The 19,681-nt window shown below is 37.2% G+C and overlaps 2 protein-coding genes across 3 annotated transcripts; both read right to left on the bottom strand.

Moving 5' to 3' along the window:
- Nucleotides 1-130: 130 nt before the first annotated feature.
- Nucleotides 131-11,372, bottom strand: ankrd40 (ankyrin repeat domain 40). Of its 2 annotated transcripts, XR_007183916.1 has the most exons (6): nucleotides 10,953-11,372; nucleotides 9,473-9,621; nucleotides 6,839-7,411; nucleotides 5,892-6,073; nucleotides 4,781-4,892; nucleotides 1,445-1,572 (listed from the first exon to the last, which is right to left on the bottom strand). XR_007183916.1 is itself a non-coding variant. In XM_048183119.1 (5 exons), exons 1-5 carry the CDS (start codon nucleotides 11,084-11,086, stop codon nucleotides 1,426-1,428), a joined length of 1,185 nt encoding a protein of 394 aa, XP_048039076.1. In that variant the 5' UTR covers nucleotides 11,087-11,370; the 3' UTR covers nucleotides 131-1,425. The 2 variants fall into 2 exon arrangements, 1 of the variants encoding a protein (XP_048039076.1); XM_048183119.1 differs by lacking the exon at nucleotides 4,781-4,892 and having other exon boundaries at nucleotides 131-1,572; nucleotides 10,953-11,370.
- Nucleotides 11,373-11,482: 110 nt separating this feature from the next.
- mettl26 (methyltransferase like 26) lies at nucleotides 11,483-16,232 on the bottom strand. The gene is made up of 7 exons (XM_048183126.1): nucleotides 15,956-16,232; nucleotides 15,662-15,878; nucleotides 13,431-13,593; nucleotides 13,283-13,342; nucleotides 13,118-13,185; nucleotides 12,441-12,519; nucleotides 11,483-12,125 (listed from the first exon to the last, which is right to left on the bottom strand). Exons 1-7 carry the CDS (start codon nucleotides 16,017-16,019, stop codon nucleotides 12,069-12,071), a joined length of 708 nt encoding a protein of 235 aa, XP_048039083.1. The 5' UTR covers nucleotides 16,020-16,232; the 3' UTR covers nucleotides 11,483-12,068.
- Between the last annotated feature and the right edge of the window lie 3,449 nt (nucleotides 16,233-19,681).

Here is a 19,681-nt window from a genome sequence, read left to right as displayed (position 1 = left end):
CAGCCGCCTTTAAGTCAATCGAGAACATACGATAGAAAAGAAAACGAGATTGTTTTATTTCAACTGAAGTGTATAATACTTCTTTTAATCTTCAGATTCTAGTATTATATATATAATACTAAAACAATTGCACATTTAAAAAAAACTTTAATGTCAATAATTTATCAATGTCTTTTCAAGGGGCTAATATTACGTCTGAACAATAGTAGCATTTTGTTAACAAATGTTTAATGATCATATGCTTGGTTAGACAGTCAAACTCTCAGAGAAAACTAAAAACAATTCGTAAGACAAATCTTTAGAAATTCTTCTCACAGTAACACAATCTCTATCAAGTCAAAAAGCTAATTTACAATAATGTAGTGTTTATGCACCGCTCCTAAACCTAACCGAAAGCATTCCCCACAAATGAGTTATCCAAACTGCAAACAAAATGCTCATAATCAACAATGCAGCCAACTGTTTAGTAAAATGGCACTAATATAACCACTATATCTTCTTAAATTCAGATCCTGCTTCTCAAATGTATGAAGACGAAGCATCGTAAAACTCAAGGGAGGTCAAAATGATGCTCCCTGGAAGCTCTCTGTGGTTAAATATCATATTATTCATCTCCAATTAAGCTCATTCTAGGGGAAAACAAAAGATTTTTTTTTGCTACATTATTAAGTTCAAGAGAAACAAAAGACATTTTGCCTTCATACAAGACCATGAGGTCGCTCTACTCCAAACAGTCCATGCTAGTTTATAGAATGAGTTATTTGGCTTACAGTGACTGACAGAACAGCATTCAAAATACAGCACTGAAGTTCTCAAGGGTTAAATAAAAAGGACGCATCCTCAATAATGGCAAGGTTTTGGTAAAGTGCACAGAGAGTTGTCTGGCAAACAAAATATTTCTTGAATTAGAAGCATTGATATGAAATTAGCGTGGCTTCCTTCAATCAACGCAAACATAAAAACCACTAAACAAGAATTTTATAAACTGATTCACTTGAGATAGGACACTTGTGTATTTGTTGGATGTAAGATGAAGCGTGCCTACTCTCACACAGTGACCCGATACGAAGGCAAGGCAGTAAGACAGATCTGAACAAACTCCAAGGCCCGACAGTATGCAAAAGTGGTGCATTTCAATATTTCCCGAAGTCCAATCAAGACCTGAATGGATTTAAATATTCAAATTGAAGTGATGCAAAAACCCCATTCACCCCAGAGCAAGTCAAAGCCCATATAACAAGCTATCTATGGTTACAATGGAGGAGGAGGCACTAAGGATACATCTGTTAATGAAGGAGAGAAGGAATAAGGCTAACATGTTATATCCGTTTACCAACCCAAAGCAGGAGCGTATTTTAGGATCCAAAATGTGTTTGGGGTTTCAGGAAGCAGGTCCCAGATAAAACGTGAGTCTCTAAAGTGAAGCTAGTAGGTGAGTCTGGAGGCCTTCATGTTGTAGCAGGGCCTGTCGGTCAGACCGCCCTGACCTCCAGAGAACAGCGACAAGCCTTCGGTTTTCTCCAGCACCACCTCCAGCTCCTGGAAATCCTGTAGCCGTGCCACATCTTTATCCTGCCAGAGGAACATATACGGGTCATTGACGAATAAGGTTTTTATAAGTGTAAAAAAAACATACTTGAGATAAAATTAAATTTGATGTTTTATTAAGTGTTAACAATGAGATTATGTGGTTTTTATAATCAATTAAGACTGCTTTTGTCATTTTTTACAAGATGGACAAAATTTGTCACCAAAAAAGTCATTCGGTTTAACCAAAATTTCGGTTTTACCGAATGACACTTTTGGTTATACCGAATTATGATATTTCCAAACAATGCTGACAGGCTGATATCTAGCTAGCTAGCTAGCTAGGTAGATTGCTAGCTAGATAACAAAAGGACAATCAAACATTTTATATTTAGTACAAATTTTTTAAATATTACAACATTTTCCATGTTTTATAGCGGTTGTACCGAATGACCTGATGTTTCAGGACATGCGTATGAGCAAGTGAAAACATGAATTTTTCAAATAGTTAAAAGAGAGTTAGTTACTTTGCTTCATGACCATTTGGTCCTTTGCAGGTGTCTGAATGATGTCACATCCTGTCACATGATACTAATCCAAAATGGTCCCTTTATATTAGTTACTCCGAGTCACATCAATGAAATTCATTTTTCCGGACATTCTTTCTCATAACAAAGCAATGACTTCTACACATAATTTTAATACCATTTTGCACTATGTTGATATATGATGTTATAAAACCATGCCAAAAAAAAATTTTTTATTAAACCACTATTAAACCAAATGACCTTTTGACACTTCAAAACCTTTAAAATGGCTTTATATGTAGCAAAATGCTCAAATACTCAAAAATTAGGAAAAAAAAAGGAACACTTTGAGAACACATCAGATCTCAATGGGGAAAAATATCATGCTGGATATCTTTACTGATATGGACTGGGTAATATGTTAGGAACGAAAGGATGCCACATCGTTTGATGAAAATGAAAATTATCAACCTACAGAGGACTGAATTCAAAGAGACCCTGAAAATCAAAGTGAAAAAATGATGCAGCAGGCTAGTCCATTTTGCTGAAATTTCATTGCAGCAACTCAAAATGGTACTCAGTAGTTTGTATGGCCCTCACGTGCTTGTATGCATGCCTGACAACGTCGGGGAAAGCTCCTAATGAGACGACGGATGATGTCCTTGGGTATTTCCTCCCAGATCTGGAACAGGGCATCACTGAGCTCCTGGACAGTCTGAGGTGCAACCTGGCGGCGTCAGATGGACCGAAACATAATGTCCCAGAGGTGTTCTATTTGATTTTGGTCAGGTGAGCGTGGGGGCCATTCAATGGTATCAATTGCATACTCTCTCCACATGAGGCCGGGCATTGTCGTGCACCAGGAGGAACCCAGGACCAACTGCACCAGCGTAGGGTCTGAAAATGGGTCCAAGGATTTCATCCAGATGAAAAGCACAGTGCGCCAGTGGCGGACCTGCCCATTCTGGTGTTCAATGGCAAATGCCAATCGAGTAAGCACAGGGCCCACTAGAGCAGTGGTTCCCAACCACATTCCTGGAGGCCCACCAACACTGCACATTTTGCATGTGTCCTTTATCTGACACACCCATTTTAGATCTTTGAGTCACTACTAATGAGCTGATAACCTTAAGTCTGTTTCTGATTGTTTGGTCAGAGACAATCACATCAGTGGCCTGCTGGAGGTCATTTTGTAGGGCTCTGGCAGTGCTCATCCTGTTCCTCCTTGCACAAAGGAGCAGACACCGGTCCTGCTGATTTGTTAAGGACCTTCTACAGCCCTGTCCAGCTCTCCTAGAGTCTCCTGGAATCTCCTCTATGCTCTTGAGACTGTGCTGGGAGACACAGCTAACCTTCTGGCAATGACACGTATTGATGTGCCATCCTGGAGGAGTTGGACTGTCTGTGCATCCTCTGTAGGGTCCAGGTATCGCCTCATGCTACCAGTAGTGACACTGACCCTAGCCAAATGCAAAACTAGTGAAAAACAGTGTCATAACTAGTGTCATATCTTTGTTTTTAATCATTATTAAGGCCTTTTGACAAAAAAAATGACCCGTCAAGTCATTGACCCATACACATTTAGATGGATCTAGTGTTGAATGATCTGGAAGTAGCACCCATTGTTCTGTTCTTTTTGAGATCCCATTACTGTCTATCATAAAGCTTAAGAACTAAGCTCCACCGGTGTGTGCAATTTGATATAATAAAATGCACAGCATGGCCAAAAGTACAAGGGCATTTGCTTGTCCGATTTCAGCCATTAGTATTATGTTGGTCACTCTTTTTAAAGTGTCATGAAACCCCCCTGTTTTAGCCTGGTCATTAGAAAGGAGTTAGAAAGTCTGTAGGAATAGGCCTGTAAAACTGTGGAAAAGTGGGAGTGTAGAGGGGGGAAGAGGGGAGACAACCACCAATAAAACAATAAAAGAATAAAAAGGCATAATTATTTTTTGCCCATTTTTTTTTTAATTTTCAGTCTACATCATTGTGTATCAGAATAATCCATTGTGTCATCGCATTCATGACGTGCGGCTGTATTAGTGTCCTTATTTGCACATATATTTCATTTGAAGACGACATGATTAAATATGTGCACGTACACAGTGCTGGTTCATGTTTAGAGCACTAGAATATAAGAAACATGTCCATGAAAAAATTAAACGCGCTCGCTCTGTTAAAACTACGAGAGTTCACACCGGTCTTGATTTTACTGCATTGGCTGCCAGTCAAATATAGAATTGATTTTAAAATTCTTCTGTTTGTTTTTAAACCTCTTCGTAATCAGGTGCCACAGTACTTATCTGATCTGTTACATCCGTACACTCAGTCAAGGTCACTTAGATCTGCCAATTCTGGACTATTGCAAGTTCCCAGGACATGACTAAAAAACAGAGGTGGCTTTTCTGTTATCGGCCGAAAACTATGGAATAGTCTCCCGGTTCATATCAGAACTGCCCCAGCTCTATGTATTCTTAAGTCTACTCTTAAGACTTATTTCTTTGGCTTTTAATATCTCTTGATTTGCTGTTTTATGATTTTTACTTTTATGAACACCCATTTTACAGCTTGTTGTCTTTTACTGTTTGTAATCTTGTTCTGTGTTTTTTCTTTGTATAATTTGTACAGCACTTTGGACAACTTTGTTTGTTTTTAAATTGTGCTATATGAATAAACATTGTATTGTATTGTAAAAAGCACTGTTTGGATTTACCATCTCAACAAACCTTGTCTGAAGATGTAGTCAAGCTTAAACAGGAGAGGATTTTGCTCAACCAAACAGAATGTCACTTTTACGAAGCATCATGATGGTCCTTCAGGGGAACTAAGAGGCCCGAACTAAACCAAGAGGAACAAATCCAAAAAATCATTCCTTCACCAATAGCTAGAAATATGCATTTGCACAGGAAGATTTGTCTTTGTATTCATTCGAATCCGAGTGCAAATGTAGGATGTAGGAAACTGTTGTCATGCCTAACAATGCTCTTAACGCACAGTGATATTAACAAATTCAGCATAGCTTCAAGTTTTTTATTGCTTTTAGATGGTTACGACATATCAATTTTAATTTTTTAATCAAATTCATTAAGTTCCACTCTTCCGCTTGAAAATATTGTTCCTGACATGTAAATTAAAGGGGTCATGACAAGAGAAATCAAAATCGCCTTGATCGTTTGACATATAAGAGGTGTTTGTACCATTAAAACTTCCATAGCTTAAAAGGTCCTCCTCATTATAAACTAAGCATTTTTTCAATCAACCTCCTAAAACTGGCTTGTTTTGATATTGAGGGATCTGTGACGTCAACACAGGCAAATATATTTGCATATGACTGCCTCCAGACCAAGACATCAACGTTACACATCATTGCACCATAGGCCATGCCCACTGGCATTCATTCGCTTAACGGCTGACATTTGCCTACACTAGATGTGAGCGTTGTGTCAAAAGCAAATAGAACCCATTATAATCAACGAGGCTGTCTACACTGGATACAGTATACAGATGTTCGTTCAGTTGAAAATTCATACTCCACACGCTTGAGTCTGCCGACAACAGGACAAATGGACGTGTGAAAAGAGTCAAAGAACATTCACTTTGACGCAACCAGTTTAAACAGCTTGACTGTGTCTCTGTACATACTTCAGAAGGATCACAGTGTCGGAAACAAGTGGAGGGTTTATTTTATTAGCATCCAGATTGCATCAGAGGATTATATGTTTGTTCTGAGCATTTTGTTTTGTGGCACATAATGGAGAGTTCGCAAAGAATCTGATAGCAGCTGCATCACAAACCGTAAGTTAGTTAGACTAAGCTGTTAATAGGCTCAGGCCTCACCTTTCTGAGCATAGTGTTGGGCAGCTTGCGGATCTTCTCCACGTGCTCTGCGCTGATGTCTAACTCCCGGCAGCACACGCGGAGGAGGGCACGGTACGTCAGCTCCTGCCTATCCAGTTCCACCTCAATGAAGTCGTTCTCTCTGACATTGGTGTTCTGGATGCGGACCTTTAGGACGAGCTCTGGGAAGAGACAGCAAGATTGTGACTCGAGGCATCTTTGTGAATTCCTCAAACCAGTCTGTTTGGTGCATGTACATTTAAAGAAAGTGTGCAAACCTGTTTGTGGAGATCTGCGGCGTTCAAGTCATGTTGGACTGAGCGCATCAAGTCAATATGTATAAGAACATCTGCTAAATGCCTTAAGTGTATAACTGAGCAGCCAAGATTTACAGTATAATTCATATATACTGTATATACTACATACTATTCAAAATTTCAAAATTAATTTAAAAAAAAAAGTAAGAAAAAACAAATACTGACCTTTTTGAAACTTTTAAACAGTAGTGTATTGTTGCAAAAGATTTCTATTTTAAATAAATGCTTTTTTTTAAATTTCATTCATCCAGTTTTTTCAGCAAAACTGTTTCCAACACTAATAATAATTCAGTTTATTAGAATGATTTCTGAAGGATCATGTGACACTGAAGACTGGAGTAATGATGCTGAAAATTCAGCTTTGACATCACAGAAATAAATTATATTTTAAAATATATTAAAATAGAAAACAATTATTTTAAATTGTAATAATATTACTGTTTTTTTTTCTGTATTTTTATTTATTTGAAATATAAATCTGCTTTCTTGCTACCTAGCAACTTCATAAAAATCACCCTTCGGTGATTCTGTCTAAAGCACTTTTTCTGTGGAGGTGAAAGTGGAGGTGTGTTGAATCATATGACAGGGCACAATTCACCAACTAACAAGCTTCTTAAACCCACACTGTACCTTGAACGTTAACTGGAAAAGTGCTGGTGAAAAAGAAGGGTTGGAAGGCCGGCATGGAGCCACCGAGCTGGGAGCAGTTGATCTGCTGCGGGATGGACGGCTGCCGGGTGATGGCGGCATTGGGAACCTGCGGCTGGCTTGTGCTTCCGCCGGGAGAAGGAAGCGTGGGACACACTGGGCCGTTCTGTGCGATAGGATGAGCATGTGTAAACTCGAGGTTGGTGTGATGAGTCTCTGAGGAGAGCTCCATTGGTAGGCCGCCGTTGACCACAGGGCTCGGCACCACGCCGTTCTGCTCCACCACGGGGATGTAGGGTAACTCCTGCTGGCTCTGGCTGTCTGTGTAAAGGCTCTTGGGCTGCTGATGCTGAGGCGGGAGCTGCTGCTCTTGTGTCGGCGACAAGGTCGCTGGTTCTGACTCCAGGGGCTCTGGATGATTGTTGGTGCCGTTTTGCTGTGCTATGCTCAGGTTATCTTTATCTATCTTGCTGTACAGGAAGGGTGGGTTGGAAAGATAGTTTGGAATGATTGGCAGCTCTGGTTCCTTCACCTCAGGCATGTCTTCCTCTTCCACTGGAGAAGGAACGCATAAGGACATTAAAGTGCATTATGACTGTTTACAGAAGGTTTTCTATTTTCATGTTTGTATTTTAATATTTTTAAGAAAAAAGAACAACAAAAAATGATTATAATCTATTACAATATATGAATAACTATACTGTTATGGCCGTTATACTATAATATAATATTTTGTCTAAATATCTGAAGAAATAAAACATTCAAAACTAGTTGTGAAAGGGAATGTACTGAATGAAAAATTGATATTCATTTTAAGATTTGGAAAAGATTACGTTTAATGATGTTACTAAATTATTATTGTTTGCAAAGATTAACTTCAGCAAGCTTTAAAAATGTAAAAAAACAGTGGAATAAGGAACATTATGCTACTATAATATTAAAGGTTAACAACTGAGCCCAAACTATTAGCCTAAATTCAATTGCTTTTTATTTTTAGATATAATAATCAACATTGTATGCAAACATGTAAGCTGCACCTAAGGCAGTTTTTGCATTAACTTCTAAATGTTTTTACTCCAATATAATCATTTCTACACAGTGGTTGTCACATACATTAAAGGTGCCCTAGATTATGTTTTTAAATGATGTAATATAAGTCTAAGGTGTCCCCTGAATGTGTCTGTGAAGTTTCAGCTCAAAATACCCCATAGATTTTTTTTTTATTAATTTTTTTAACTGCCTATTTTGGGGCATCATTATAAACGCGCCGATTTTATGCTGCGGCCCCTTTAAATCTCGTGCTCTCCTTGAATGAGTTTGATAGTGCTCCGTGGCTAACGGCTAATGCTACACTGTTGGAGAGATTTATAAAGAATGAAGTTGTGTTTATGAATTATACAGACTGCAAGTGTTTAAAAATGAAAATAGCGACGGCTCTCTTGTCTCCGTGAATACAGTAAGAAACGATGGTAACTTTAACCACATTTAACAGTACATTAGCAACATGCTAATGAAACATTTAGAAAGACAATTTACAAATATCACTAAAAATATCATGTTATCATGGATCATGTCAGTTATTATTGCTCCATCTGCCATTTTTCGCTCTTGTTCTTGCTTGCTTACCTAGTCTGATGATTCAGCTATGCACAGATCCAGACGTTAATACTGGCTTGTCTAATGCTTGAACATGGGCTGGCATATGCAAATATTGGGGTCATACATATTAATGATCCCGACTGTTACGTAACAGTCGGTGTTATGTTGAGATTCGCCTGTTCTTCTGAGGTCTTTTAAACAAATGAGATTTATATAAGAAGGAGGAAACAATGGAGTTTGAGACTCACTGTATGTCATTTCCATGTACTGAACTCTTATTATTTAACTATGCCAAGATAAATTCAATTTTTCATTCGAGGGCACCTTTAAATAATCAAGACATCATTAAAAGGTTAAGTAAAATATAATGATTATATAGGCTAATACATTGCATATATTAAGCGAAAGAGTTCATTTTTCTAGCGAACTAACAAACTTTGGACACTGAATGGCTTTTCTGAGGTAAATGCTACATGATTTCCACCGTTGAAACTGATTGAGCGATTACAAGAGATATGACTGTTTCAGTAAGTTGTACTGTATCTTTCAACATACCTTCAGATGTTCTTTCTTTCTGTAACTAGTATTAAAGAGTAAGAGATGATTGCGCTCCGTGCTGCCGGTTGAACTGAGGCGCCTATGCAGCGATCTGTCACGCCGCATCAAAGAGTGTCAAAACAGAATTTTCTGTTTGAATTTCATGATTTCGTGGACAGAATTTGACACTTTGTTTCTTATCAAAAGTAACAAAACATAGAGCTTATTGCTATTATTGGCGGTTAGGCTACAATGTTGCAATGTAATGCTTCGGTACACAGAACCAGTACGAATATGTGTACCGTTACACCCCTATATTTTAGTGTATATATTTTAGTCAACAAAACACTTAGATAACTTAGGCTAGATAACTGTAAATTGTAAATGTCTATAATTTGTATTTGAGCGCTTAGAAATTATCTGAGTGTCATGTGATACATCAAGTCCTGGGAATGGAGGTTAGGTTTTCTGAAAGCGTACCTCCAAGTAATCTTCTGATTTCAGGTTTCGAAGTGAGTTGAACAGCTAACTCCTCTTTCGCCGTTAGAATGTCTTTATCGGCTCCAGCGTTCAACAGATAGGCCACTATCTGTTTGTGGTTTCTTTTACAGGCCCAATGCAAACATGTCCTGGATGAACAGGGGACATCAAATGAGTTTTAATGCATTACTAAATCAAACCAGTCAAAGCTTGGCATGAACATCAGAACAAATCAAACACCTCAAGTCAGTTGATCAACAAACATCAGCAGAGCCAGTGAGAAAACAGAAAGAGTCACATGCTCCTAAAGACAAGCTGTCTAATTAAGCATTTCAGGAATGCTGCCAAGCAAGATGACCTGAAAGGTAAGGGCTGCATCTAGCAATCAAAAAAACATTCAATTTTCCACAAGACTCAGCTTCAGCTTTCCCTCGGTTGAGATCACAGGGCCCCCCCAGAACTGTCACCACCTTTCGCTGTTCGCCGCACATGTTTCAGAGTCAATCCCAAACTCTGAATCAAACTCTGATTTCACAGAACGATTATACACTGAACCTAATCTAAACCAGGTTGGGTTTGTATGGTTTTGTCAACTCTGAATCTACTCTGAAACTCAGAGTTTGAAACTCAGAGACACACTGATTCATTTATGCTCCGATGCTTCCTGAAGCAGTGTTTTGAAATCGGCCATCACTATATAAGTCGTTATTTAGTTTTTTTTGGCGCTCCAAAAATATTCTCGTCGCTTTATAATATTAATATTGAACCACTGTACTCACATGAACCGATTTAAATATGTTTTTAGTACCTTTATGGATCTTGAGAGAGGAAATGTCATTGCTCCCTATGAAGGCCTCACGGAGCCATCGGATTTCAACTAAAATATCTTAATTTGTGTTCCAAAGATTAGCAAAGGTCTTACGGGTGTGGAACGACATGAGGGTGAGTAATAAATGACAGAATTTTCATTTTTGGGTGAACTAACCCTTTAAGTTACCATGAAACCAAAATGGACAATTCTTGTTGTTTTTTTTAAGGGAAAATTGCCATATTTATAATAAATAAAATAGCTTCCCCTTCCTCTTGCAGCAACATCTCTTCTCTGATTACGTATTTACTGGTGGGAGGGCGGGACAACCTGTCACTCACATGAGATCCACCAATAGCAAACCACATCCCTTGTTATCTAGTGCTCCAACCATGAAGTCAAAAACCCAGAAGACTAATTCACCAGTGGTTCCCTCGAGATGTTATCATTTTTTTTCAATTTATGAGTAAAATAATGTCTGTGGTAAACACAAGTTTACAAAACTTGAATGTTTCATGGTTTAAAAACCCCTGTCCTAGAGGGAGGGAGAAAGGAGGCAAAAAAGAAGAAAAAGGCGAATTGCTCTCGAAGGAAAGGTTATTATAACTGTACAAAAGTAAATATATGAAATGAGTAATTTAGCCGGTCGGTCGGGTCAGTGTTTATACGCACCATCCGTTGATCTCATTTTGAGAGTTGACGTTGACTCCGCTCTCCACTAAAGTCTTCACCTCATCAATGTCTCCGATGGCACTGGCCTCTCTCAGACGCTCCTGCAGCTCGTTATCCAGCGAGGTCGTTGACATTATTCAAGTCTTTATGGAAATAAAAGCTTCATACGAACTGACACACTGTGCTTTTAAGACAGGGGACAAAAATAGACACTCAACTTGCTCCGCCGCGGCTTAAACTGTTGCCTTTTCTGGATGATTTTCGACAGAGAAGCGAAAGGAGTGTATTTAAAGTCTTGAGAATGAAATTAGATCAAAACGATACAGATTAATAAATCGGGTTGTGTTCAAATAATCTTTCGCCGACTACTGCGATCCACTCGTATCCGCTGCACCTCCCATGTTGGGGGTAATTTTCGGTGTAACACCTTCAGTTCATGATCTTTGGTTCCGACTTACCATCGCCAATAAACCATTCTAACAACAAAGACAAGAGTCCGACCAGAGTTCAAGGAAAACAGACAGTGCAGATTGATAGACTGATATTGTTTATTGATCAAGGATATCCATCTTCAATTGCATCAAGGAAGAGCAGCAGTATAGTGTATTAGTGTATCATGAAAATTCAAACAAATAGACACAACTATTCTGCCTTGAAATGTCAAAATTTACATACATTTATTTAAGTATAGGCATCTAAATATTCTGCATGGCATCCACTCAAACTATGATTGAAACTAGTAAATTGATATCAATTTGATTAAAATAATACATTTACATTTTCACTCTATCAACATTATATCCTGCAATAAACCACAGTCACTTACTTTTCCATGAATCAGCGTAGTGAAAATCATTATGGAATGATGTAAAATGTTGTTATTTTTTATTTCATGTGAGTACACATCTTTTTAAAACATATTTGTCTAAATTATTATTTATTCCGATGTAAATAAACCCACATTATTACATCCTGCAAAAACACATCTTTGCCAAGAATGTAGTGATGACAAATTTCAGCAAAGCATGTAATATTCAGTATCTTTGAACCGTTAAAGCACTGTAGACTCCAGAGTCCAAACATATGCAAATATAGTGTGACAAAACTGATATTATATCAAACCACACTGTCCTTGTGAAACAACAAGCACTTGTTGTTGGCAGGCATGTCAACCTAGAAAACAAAAACAGACGCATTTACAAGCCTACAATGTCCCAAGGTGGTGAATCATCACATAATCAAGCAAATCATATTTAAAAGCAAGAAAGAGGTGTATGAGGCATGATGTCAGATTAATTTGCAGTGGATCACGGTCAAGTAATGGATCATAGCTTCTAAGAAAAACCTTTATAGCAAGAATTGTAATGAACAGAAATAGGCAAGGGAGAATTGACATTGCATCTTAAACTATAGTTATCATCAAGCATGCACTTGCATTGCACTACACCAGATGCATTAAGTAATTCATTTAGGTAATAACACTCTTACAATTCCCTCCAATCGCAGTCCATTTTCTTGGCCTAGCTTTGTCAGTAATGATACATCTCTTAGACCCCAGTCTGGATTTCTGCAAAACAACAATTTTTTTAGATATTTGTAATGGGAAATTACAAAAATACTAAGTAAGAGAATTTTTTTTTGCAGAGTAAGTTCATAAAAGGGAATTTTTTTACGTTTTACCACAAATGTAATGCATTACTTTCCATAAAAAGTAACTAAGTAAAGCAATTAGTAACTTTTTATGTAAAGTAATGCGTTACATTTGCATTAAAACGTAAACAATTTCTGCATTTCTGCAAACATCTGCATTGCTGCAAAGTAGATCTTTGATAAGGGTTATTTCACTGGTGTGAAAAAAAATGCATGCAAATATAAAACAAATGTCTTTTATGGTCTAATGAGGTTCAGCCCTAAACATAGGGCAATTATAATCAGTGTTGGGGAAAGTTACTTTTAAAAGTAAATCATTACAATATTGCATTACTCCCGAATTGCGTAGTTACTATATAGGGAGTAATGCAATATTACTTTTAAAAGTAAGACATTTGTTTTATATTTGCATGCATTTCTTTTCACACCAGTGAAATAACCTTTATCAAGGATCTACACCACTTTGCAGCAATGTAGATGTTGCTCATTTGCCAGTGATTTCCTTTATCACTAACCTGTATCTCAAGCTCTGGTCAAAGTCAACATTGCTCTGAGGAGTAATCGATCCATTGAAAGCATACGGCTGCAAAAAGAATATCAGATAAAAGACTTTAGAAGCCAATAAATGTAGCCAAATGCATAAAAATTCAAGGTGCTTGAGCTTATAATGTTACAAATACCCCATAAGTCAGAAGCAATCCTTGGGGCTTCAGTATTTTTCCAACACCATTAAACAAACCCTAAAAATCGAAAGATTATTAGATGATGTTATATGCAGACATTCAACAAATACAGAGAAAGAGAAATACAAGCAAGCAAGCATAATACCATTGTGCAGGCCAGAGGTGAGATGTGCATCATGTTGATGTTTATGATGAGGTCACATGACTCAGCTTGAATTCCACCCCAGTTCTCCCAACTCTGAGACACATCAAGATAGATGGGTGGCTTTACATTCTGCAGCCTATGATACTGTCTATATGCTTCAATACTGAAAAAAAAAAAAAAAAAAATCAATCACAATACGGTATATAAAATATTAGCAATTAGACATTTGGTATTCAATAGCAGGAAACATTTTATTGCATGAAGCCCAATCTAACGAATAATCAGGAGTAAACTTTGAACTAATACAGCTCTAGCACAAGTGTTTATTACCGCACTATGCTCCATTATTTTTTTCTCCTTTGTTACAAAGGAGAATGGGGCCAGCTGCATAAAAATTTTCACCTAATGTAAATAGCATATCACTAAGAAAATGCTGCTATTGTCACTTAGTGTATATTGAATATATAGCTATTTTCACAGTGTAAATAGCATCTACAGCTATTTGCACTTAGTATAAATAACATCTATCGCTAAGAAAATATGCTATTTTCACTTACTGTAAGTAGCATCTAATTGCTATTTACACTTTGTGCAAACCGCCGCTGCCAAAAGAAAAAAGCAGCTATATCAAAATTGGCGAGAGCATTGCCACTATTATTTTTATTGTGATCTATACATTTTAATTAGATTCCCTCATATTCAAGGACATTCTATTTCTGACTACATCTAATAAGAAAAAAAGTAAGGCAAGACTTTTATCCATCGAGAATTGATTGGATTGTGAAAAGCGGGAGAGTTGGATCTGAATCTAAGTTGCAGACTGCAGTGGATTGTGGATGTCTTCTTTCTAGTCGATCCTGAAACAACACATGCACGTCCTTTTGTCCTATTTGCTATTAATGCCCTAACCATTATTACATAAACGGGCATTAAAGATGCTACAGAGGATGTTTTGTTTTATACATTTTTGCATTATTACTTGAAACTGTCTTTACTAACTGATAAAAGACAATTTATTAGGTGCACTGAAAGGAATAATATTAATATACATCATCTGTGCACGAGGTAGGGCCTTAAAAACATCAGCCAATCGTTCACGCGATTGGCCCTCTGGCTTGTCAATCACTGCCATTACGTTCCTTGTGAGAGACGTGCGCGCTCCAGTAACTTTCCACAGGCGCCGCATGCAATGTTTTTGTCAGGAGTAACAACTGCAGATTATGAGTTACCTGCGGTGAGTCCGACATAATCAATCCACTAACACGACACAGCGAATGCCGGTGGTAAACAAACACTCATGTTCCAATACTCGTGCACGAGTTTTGGGATGCGTTCCCTCGAAATGAGCTGTGAAGAAGGTGGGTTGTTCTTATGCATACGCTCATTCAAAAACTCAGTAACAGTCTTTGGTTTCGAATGTTTCGAATGGCAGGGGCGTTTCCTCCAAGGAGGCAAGGGAGGCAGTGCCTCCTCAAAAAAGGATGAGAAATTAATCTATATTACATATAAAACAACACAAATATGACAAATTATGACATTAAGAAGAGCACAAGTCACTGGTATTTCTAAAGGAACACTGTGACACTGTTTACGGAGCATGACTGACGATCCAAAATAGCCTAAGTTGACTATTAAAAAGAAACGTGACGACTGCTTTAAAATTGACGTCGTTTCTGAGGGGAAGCAATACATTTCAGGTAAAAGATATCGATTAGCACACAAAGGTTTTGTTATTTGGAATAACGTGCACTGACAGGAACGCGTACTTTGAGATAAACTATTAAGTAACAGGTATTAGAGCGGCTTTTGACTTATTATTTTGTCATTCATAAATAACCAAAAGACATTAATCATGCAAAATAGGCCTCCATTACAAAAAAAGTCGATCCACGCACTCTCTAAAAGTGACTGAACAGCGCCATCTATTCACAGATCTCTGCACCTGCACTCAGAGCAAACTTTCCTAGGTGAACTTTGTATTATAATAAAAATATGGGCCTATGCCTACATGCAAATATAAAGAACATATTATATATATATAACTATTTCAACGACCTTGTGCCTCTTCATCAATTAGTAAAACGATCGGAAAATTTTTGTTTTAGAATTTCGTAACTTGAATATGCAATCATGCGTTATTGCATCAGCGAGGTAATCTCTTATGCAGAGCTGTTCATGTCTATATATAAAGCAGAGAATTCAAGATAAAGTAGGATGTTGCGCACATTCACCTCGATATTGACTGTGCTTCAACTTCAGACGGCTGCCATGTAATGTTCGGAAAGGCTTTGGCAAAGTGAACAACATGCTGTCCCGTGCCAGAAGATATTTCCAACGCGACCAGATGCCTGTCTGATGTCACCCTTGTTTTTAATACCTCAAGGATCGGGTCTTTATTTCTGTCGGCTGCTGCAGCATTCAGCATTTTACACATCCAACGACAAGTTCCTGGAATCAAGAGCAGAATGGAGCTGCGTAAAAATGACCGCACCTGAAAGGCGATGTCAGCCAGACTCCAACAAGACCTTTAAAAGCTCCGAAGTTCGGTGATCCAAAACAGTTCCTAAATTGTGTCCAGAACAGATTCATACATCTAGATGACGGCAGCACACATCAGGTCACATGCTACGGAGAAAAAATTGCAAGGTTGCAAAAAATGATGTAGATTGAGCCTCTAGATGATTGTTCTTTATGCACTCCGTTTAGTGGTTACGTTAGTTATTATTAAAGCATTGTCAGTGAAATACGATTTAAAACGCAATGTATTGGATTCCACATCCCACAATGCAACGCTCTTCGACTTCCTCTTTCTTTCAAAAAGTGGCGCACAAAGATTCATGAGTCTGTTTTCACGACCAGTGATTTTATGTATTTTATATATATTAAAATAGGATAGTATTTCACTTTTAATCATTATACACACAGGTCTGTAATCACTATGAAATGCTGGTTTTAGAAACTGATAGTCAGCTAGTTATTCACCAAGGATGGATTAATTGCATTAAAATGATTAATAATAGGGTACAACGGGGCTAAAGGCACAAAAATTGTGCTTTCTCTACTCTCAAAGTATATGATTACAGGAATAATATATGTTTGTATTGGACATTGATGGAGCAACATATTTTGTGTGAAAAAAAAAAAATCATAAAGTGGTTAATTTTGTTTAAAAATCTTGGTGGTGAGGGGGGGCTTTTTACCCCACACATGGGCACACAGTATTGATACAAATACTTTAGGTAAAATAATATGTTTTTAATAATGACTAGGTTACTTGTTCAAAAGAATCACTAATTAGCAAAGTTTGTACTATTTTCTGTTTATTTTGATAAATAAAGAATTAATTTTTGTTCAGTAAATATACTGTCATAAAAATAGGCCTATGTGATATATATTTTTATATATAAAATATAAAAATAGATTTTAAAAATACAGAAATACAGAAACAAAATTATTTTAAAGGTGCCCTAGATTCAAAAATTGAATTTACCTCGGCATTGTTAAATAATAAGAGTTCAGTACATGGAAATGACATACAGTGAGTCTCAAACTCCATTGTTTCCTTTCCTTTGATTTATATATTTCATCACATATGGGTAATTCTACACTAACTGTTGTAAACTGAGAAAAGGATTTGTAAGATTACAAATACACCTTATTTCCTTTTTAACAAGCTCTGTTATTCATGTGACAGTTCTGAGGTGTGGCAAGAAACATGAAAAACATAACCATCTACATGGCAAGTTCGAGTCTTGAGATCAATGAAGATGATTTCTGTTTATGAAGTCTTAATCGTCAGTCATTGTAAAATATGTTGTTAACTGTTTTTCACAACCACTAGCCAATTACAGCCTAACATCATTGATGTGTCGGTAAAAAGTGTCAAGTCATGATGCATGTATAACACTTTCTTATTGAAAAAAAAGAAGAAGGTTGTATTCCTCATTGGTTTGGTGACAGCAACCCCTACTGGTCAGAAATGGTCATAATTTCTTTCAGGCCATCGAAGACCTTCATACCACAAAGTGTGACCTACCAAAAAAGACGTAACAATAATATCACTATACCTCATTCAAAAGTATAATTTTCAATTACATCACTTCCGTGCAATACTGAGATTCATTAATAAATTATTCAAGTGTAAACAATAGTTCAACAATCATTTGTTACAACTCTATACTGTAATATAACGGTGTCAATATTAATTCTTTCGCATTTGAATCAGTTGTTCGGAGCGCCAAAGTCACGTGATTTAAGCAGTTTGGCGGTTTGACACGCGATTCAAATCATGATTCGACACAAAAAATTCATAACGCTCCGAAGCTTCATGAAGCAGTGTTTTGAAATCACTATATAAATCGTTATTTTGTTTTTTTGGTGCACCAAAAATATTCTTGTCGCTTTATAATATTAATATTGAACCACTGTACTCACATGTTGCAACTTGCACTCTTAAATTTGCATTGAAAATTTCCAGCCGATAAAACCTATGATCCAGGGACCATATTCATCTAATGTTAAATGTAGATCTTAACTGGCTTGAGTTAGATTGACACTAAACAGTAGTAAATCAGTCCTGTCTCTCCAGCTGTAAATGTCATTAGCTGTTAAAGTCTTGTGTTGCTTATAATAAATTGACATGTTGATAACACACATAAGCATTGTTTCAGAATGCTCTCAATTGCATGTAGCCAGATCAAATGCATACTATATCCATTAGTTAAGTGGTTGTGCTTATTAGGTGTCGCTCACTACCCTCCTCCTCATTCATTTTTTAAAGTTAGACATTAACCATCTTAGTATTCCTCAATCAATTCATCATAAATATAACAATAAAAAAGGGTTAGGGCAATCCACCTTTATTCCTCAAGGTGACAATGTCCGATACACAATGACACTGATGAAGGCGAAGAGCCGAAACGTTTGTCATCTTATCTCCTGTGTACCATGATTAAAGTGCTTCAGAGTGCAGACCTTTTTTGTGTTCTTAATTCGATACACAATGATGAAATGATGTTTCACTCATAGTTACCGCAGGCAGAAAACAGGAAGTATCATCAGCAAAACTTGAAATGGCTCCATGAATTACTGCAGAAGTGGCTACAATTAAATATAAGTGTCACTGTCACTTGATGGTGGATCGGTGAAGAAGCTGTCAGCGATCAAAATATTGATTTGGAAGACGTTGAAAATGTTAGTTTTGAGTATATGTTTGAGATCGTGAATATGAACCAGATGCTGAATATACTGGGAAATGTACTTGTGAATTAGAAGAACTTGCACACGGCCACTGCAAAACTGTTCACAAGCTTCTAGGGATTTGATTATGGTTGTCGTGTGTTGAAATAAATATTTAAACACCAGGGAGTCAGTGTCTGTCCCCTCCATGATCATGGGAAGTATTTCAATTATAACAATCAAACTTAAGTTACATTTAAATGTTTCCAGTGAAGAAATGGATCGACATCTTTCAGCTTGTTGTACACATATTTTTATTAGGACATGAGGACAAGAAGCAGCAACGAGCGCTCAGCGCCTCGCACTGTTTGCATGGTAATCAGATACATTGTGAATTCTGCAAAACCACAGTAGAAACTTCAAATTATCATGCAATGCAATAAAATAGCTTCCCTTCCCTGCAAACGATGCCATGCAGGTATCGGTATTAAAGGTGCCATCGAATTGAAAATTGAATTTACCTCGGCATAGTTGAATAACAAGAGTTCAGTACATGGAAATGACATACAGTGAGTCTCAAACCCCATTGTTTCCTCCTTCTTATATAAATCTCATTTGTTTAAAAGACCTCTGAAGAACAGGCGAATCTCAACACAACACCGACTGTTACGTAACAGTCGGGATCATTAATATGTACGCCCCCAATATTTGCATATGCCAGCCCATGTTCAAGGCATTAGACAAGGGCAGCCAGTATTAACGTCTGAATCTGTGCAAGCAAGGACAACAGCGAAAAATGGCAGATGGAGCAATAATAACTAACATGATCCATGATAACATGATATTTTTAGTGATATTTGTAAATTGTCTTTCTAAATGTTTTGTTAGCATGTTGCTAATGTACTGTTAAATGTGGTTAAAGTTACCATCGTTTATTACTGTATTCACGGAGACAAGAGCCGTCACTATTTTCGTTATTAAACGCTTGCAGTCTGTATAATTCATAAACACAACTTCATTCTTTATAAATCTCTCCAACAGTGTAGCATTAGCCGTAAGCCACGGAGCACAGC

The sequence above is a fragment of the Megalobrama amblycephala genome, linkage group LG1 (assembly GCF_018812025.1).
Source record: "Megalobrama amblycephala isolate DHTTF-2021 linkage group LG1, ASM1881202v1, whole genome shotgun sequence".
In the NCBI taxonomy this organism is placed as follows: Eukaryota; Metazoa; Chordata; class Actinopteri; order Cypriniformes; family Xenocyprididae; genus Megalobrama; species Megalobrama amblycephala.
This window is presented reverse-complemented; position numbering and strand designations above follow the sequence as displayed.

Bases quoted from the DNA above. Each gene is read 5' to 3' on its own strand.
- ankrd40 (XM_048183119.1), bottom strand. From the start codon at position 11,086: ATGTCAACGACCTCGCTGGATAACGAGCTGCAGGAGCGTCTGAGAGAG. The intron at 6,074-6,838 runs GTACAGTGTGGG...GTCTCTTCCCAG, and splicing joins TTTTCCAGTTAACGTTCAAG to AGCTCGTCCTAAAGGTCCGC. The intron at 1,573-5,891 runs GTGAGGCCTGAG...TTCCTCTGGCAG, and splicing joins CCAACACTATGCTCAGAAAG to GATAAAGATGTGGCACGGCT.
- mettl26 (XM_048183126.1), bottom strand. From the start codon at position 16,019: ATGAATCTGTTCTGGACACAATTTAGGAACTGTTTTGGATCACCGAAC. The intron at 12,520-13,117 runs GTTAGTGATAAA...GTTGTTTTGCAG, and splicing joins GACCAGAGCTTGAGATACAG to AAATCCAGACTGGGGTCTAA. The intron at 12,126-12,440 runs GTAAGAGTGTTA...TTTGTTTTCTAG, and splicing joins GACTGCGATTGGAGGGAATT to GTTGACATGCCTGCCAACAA.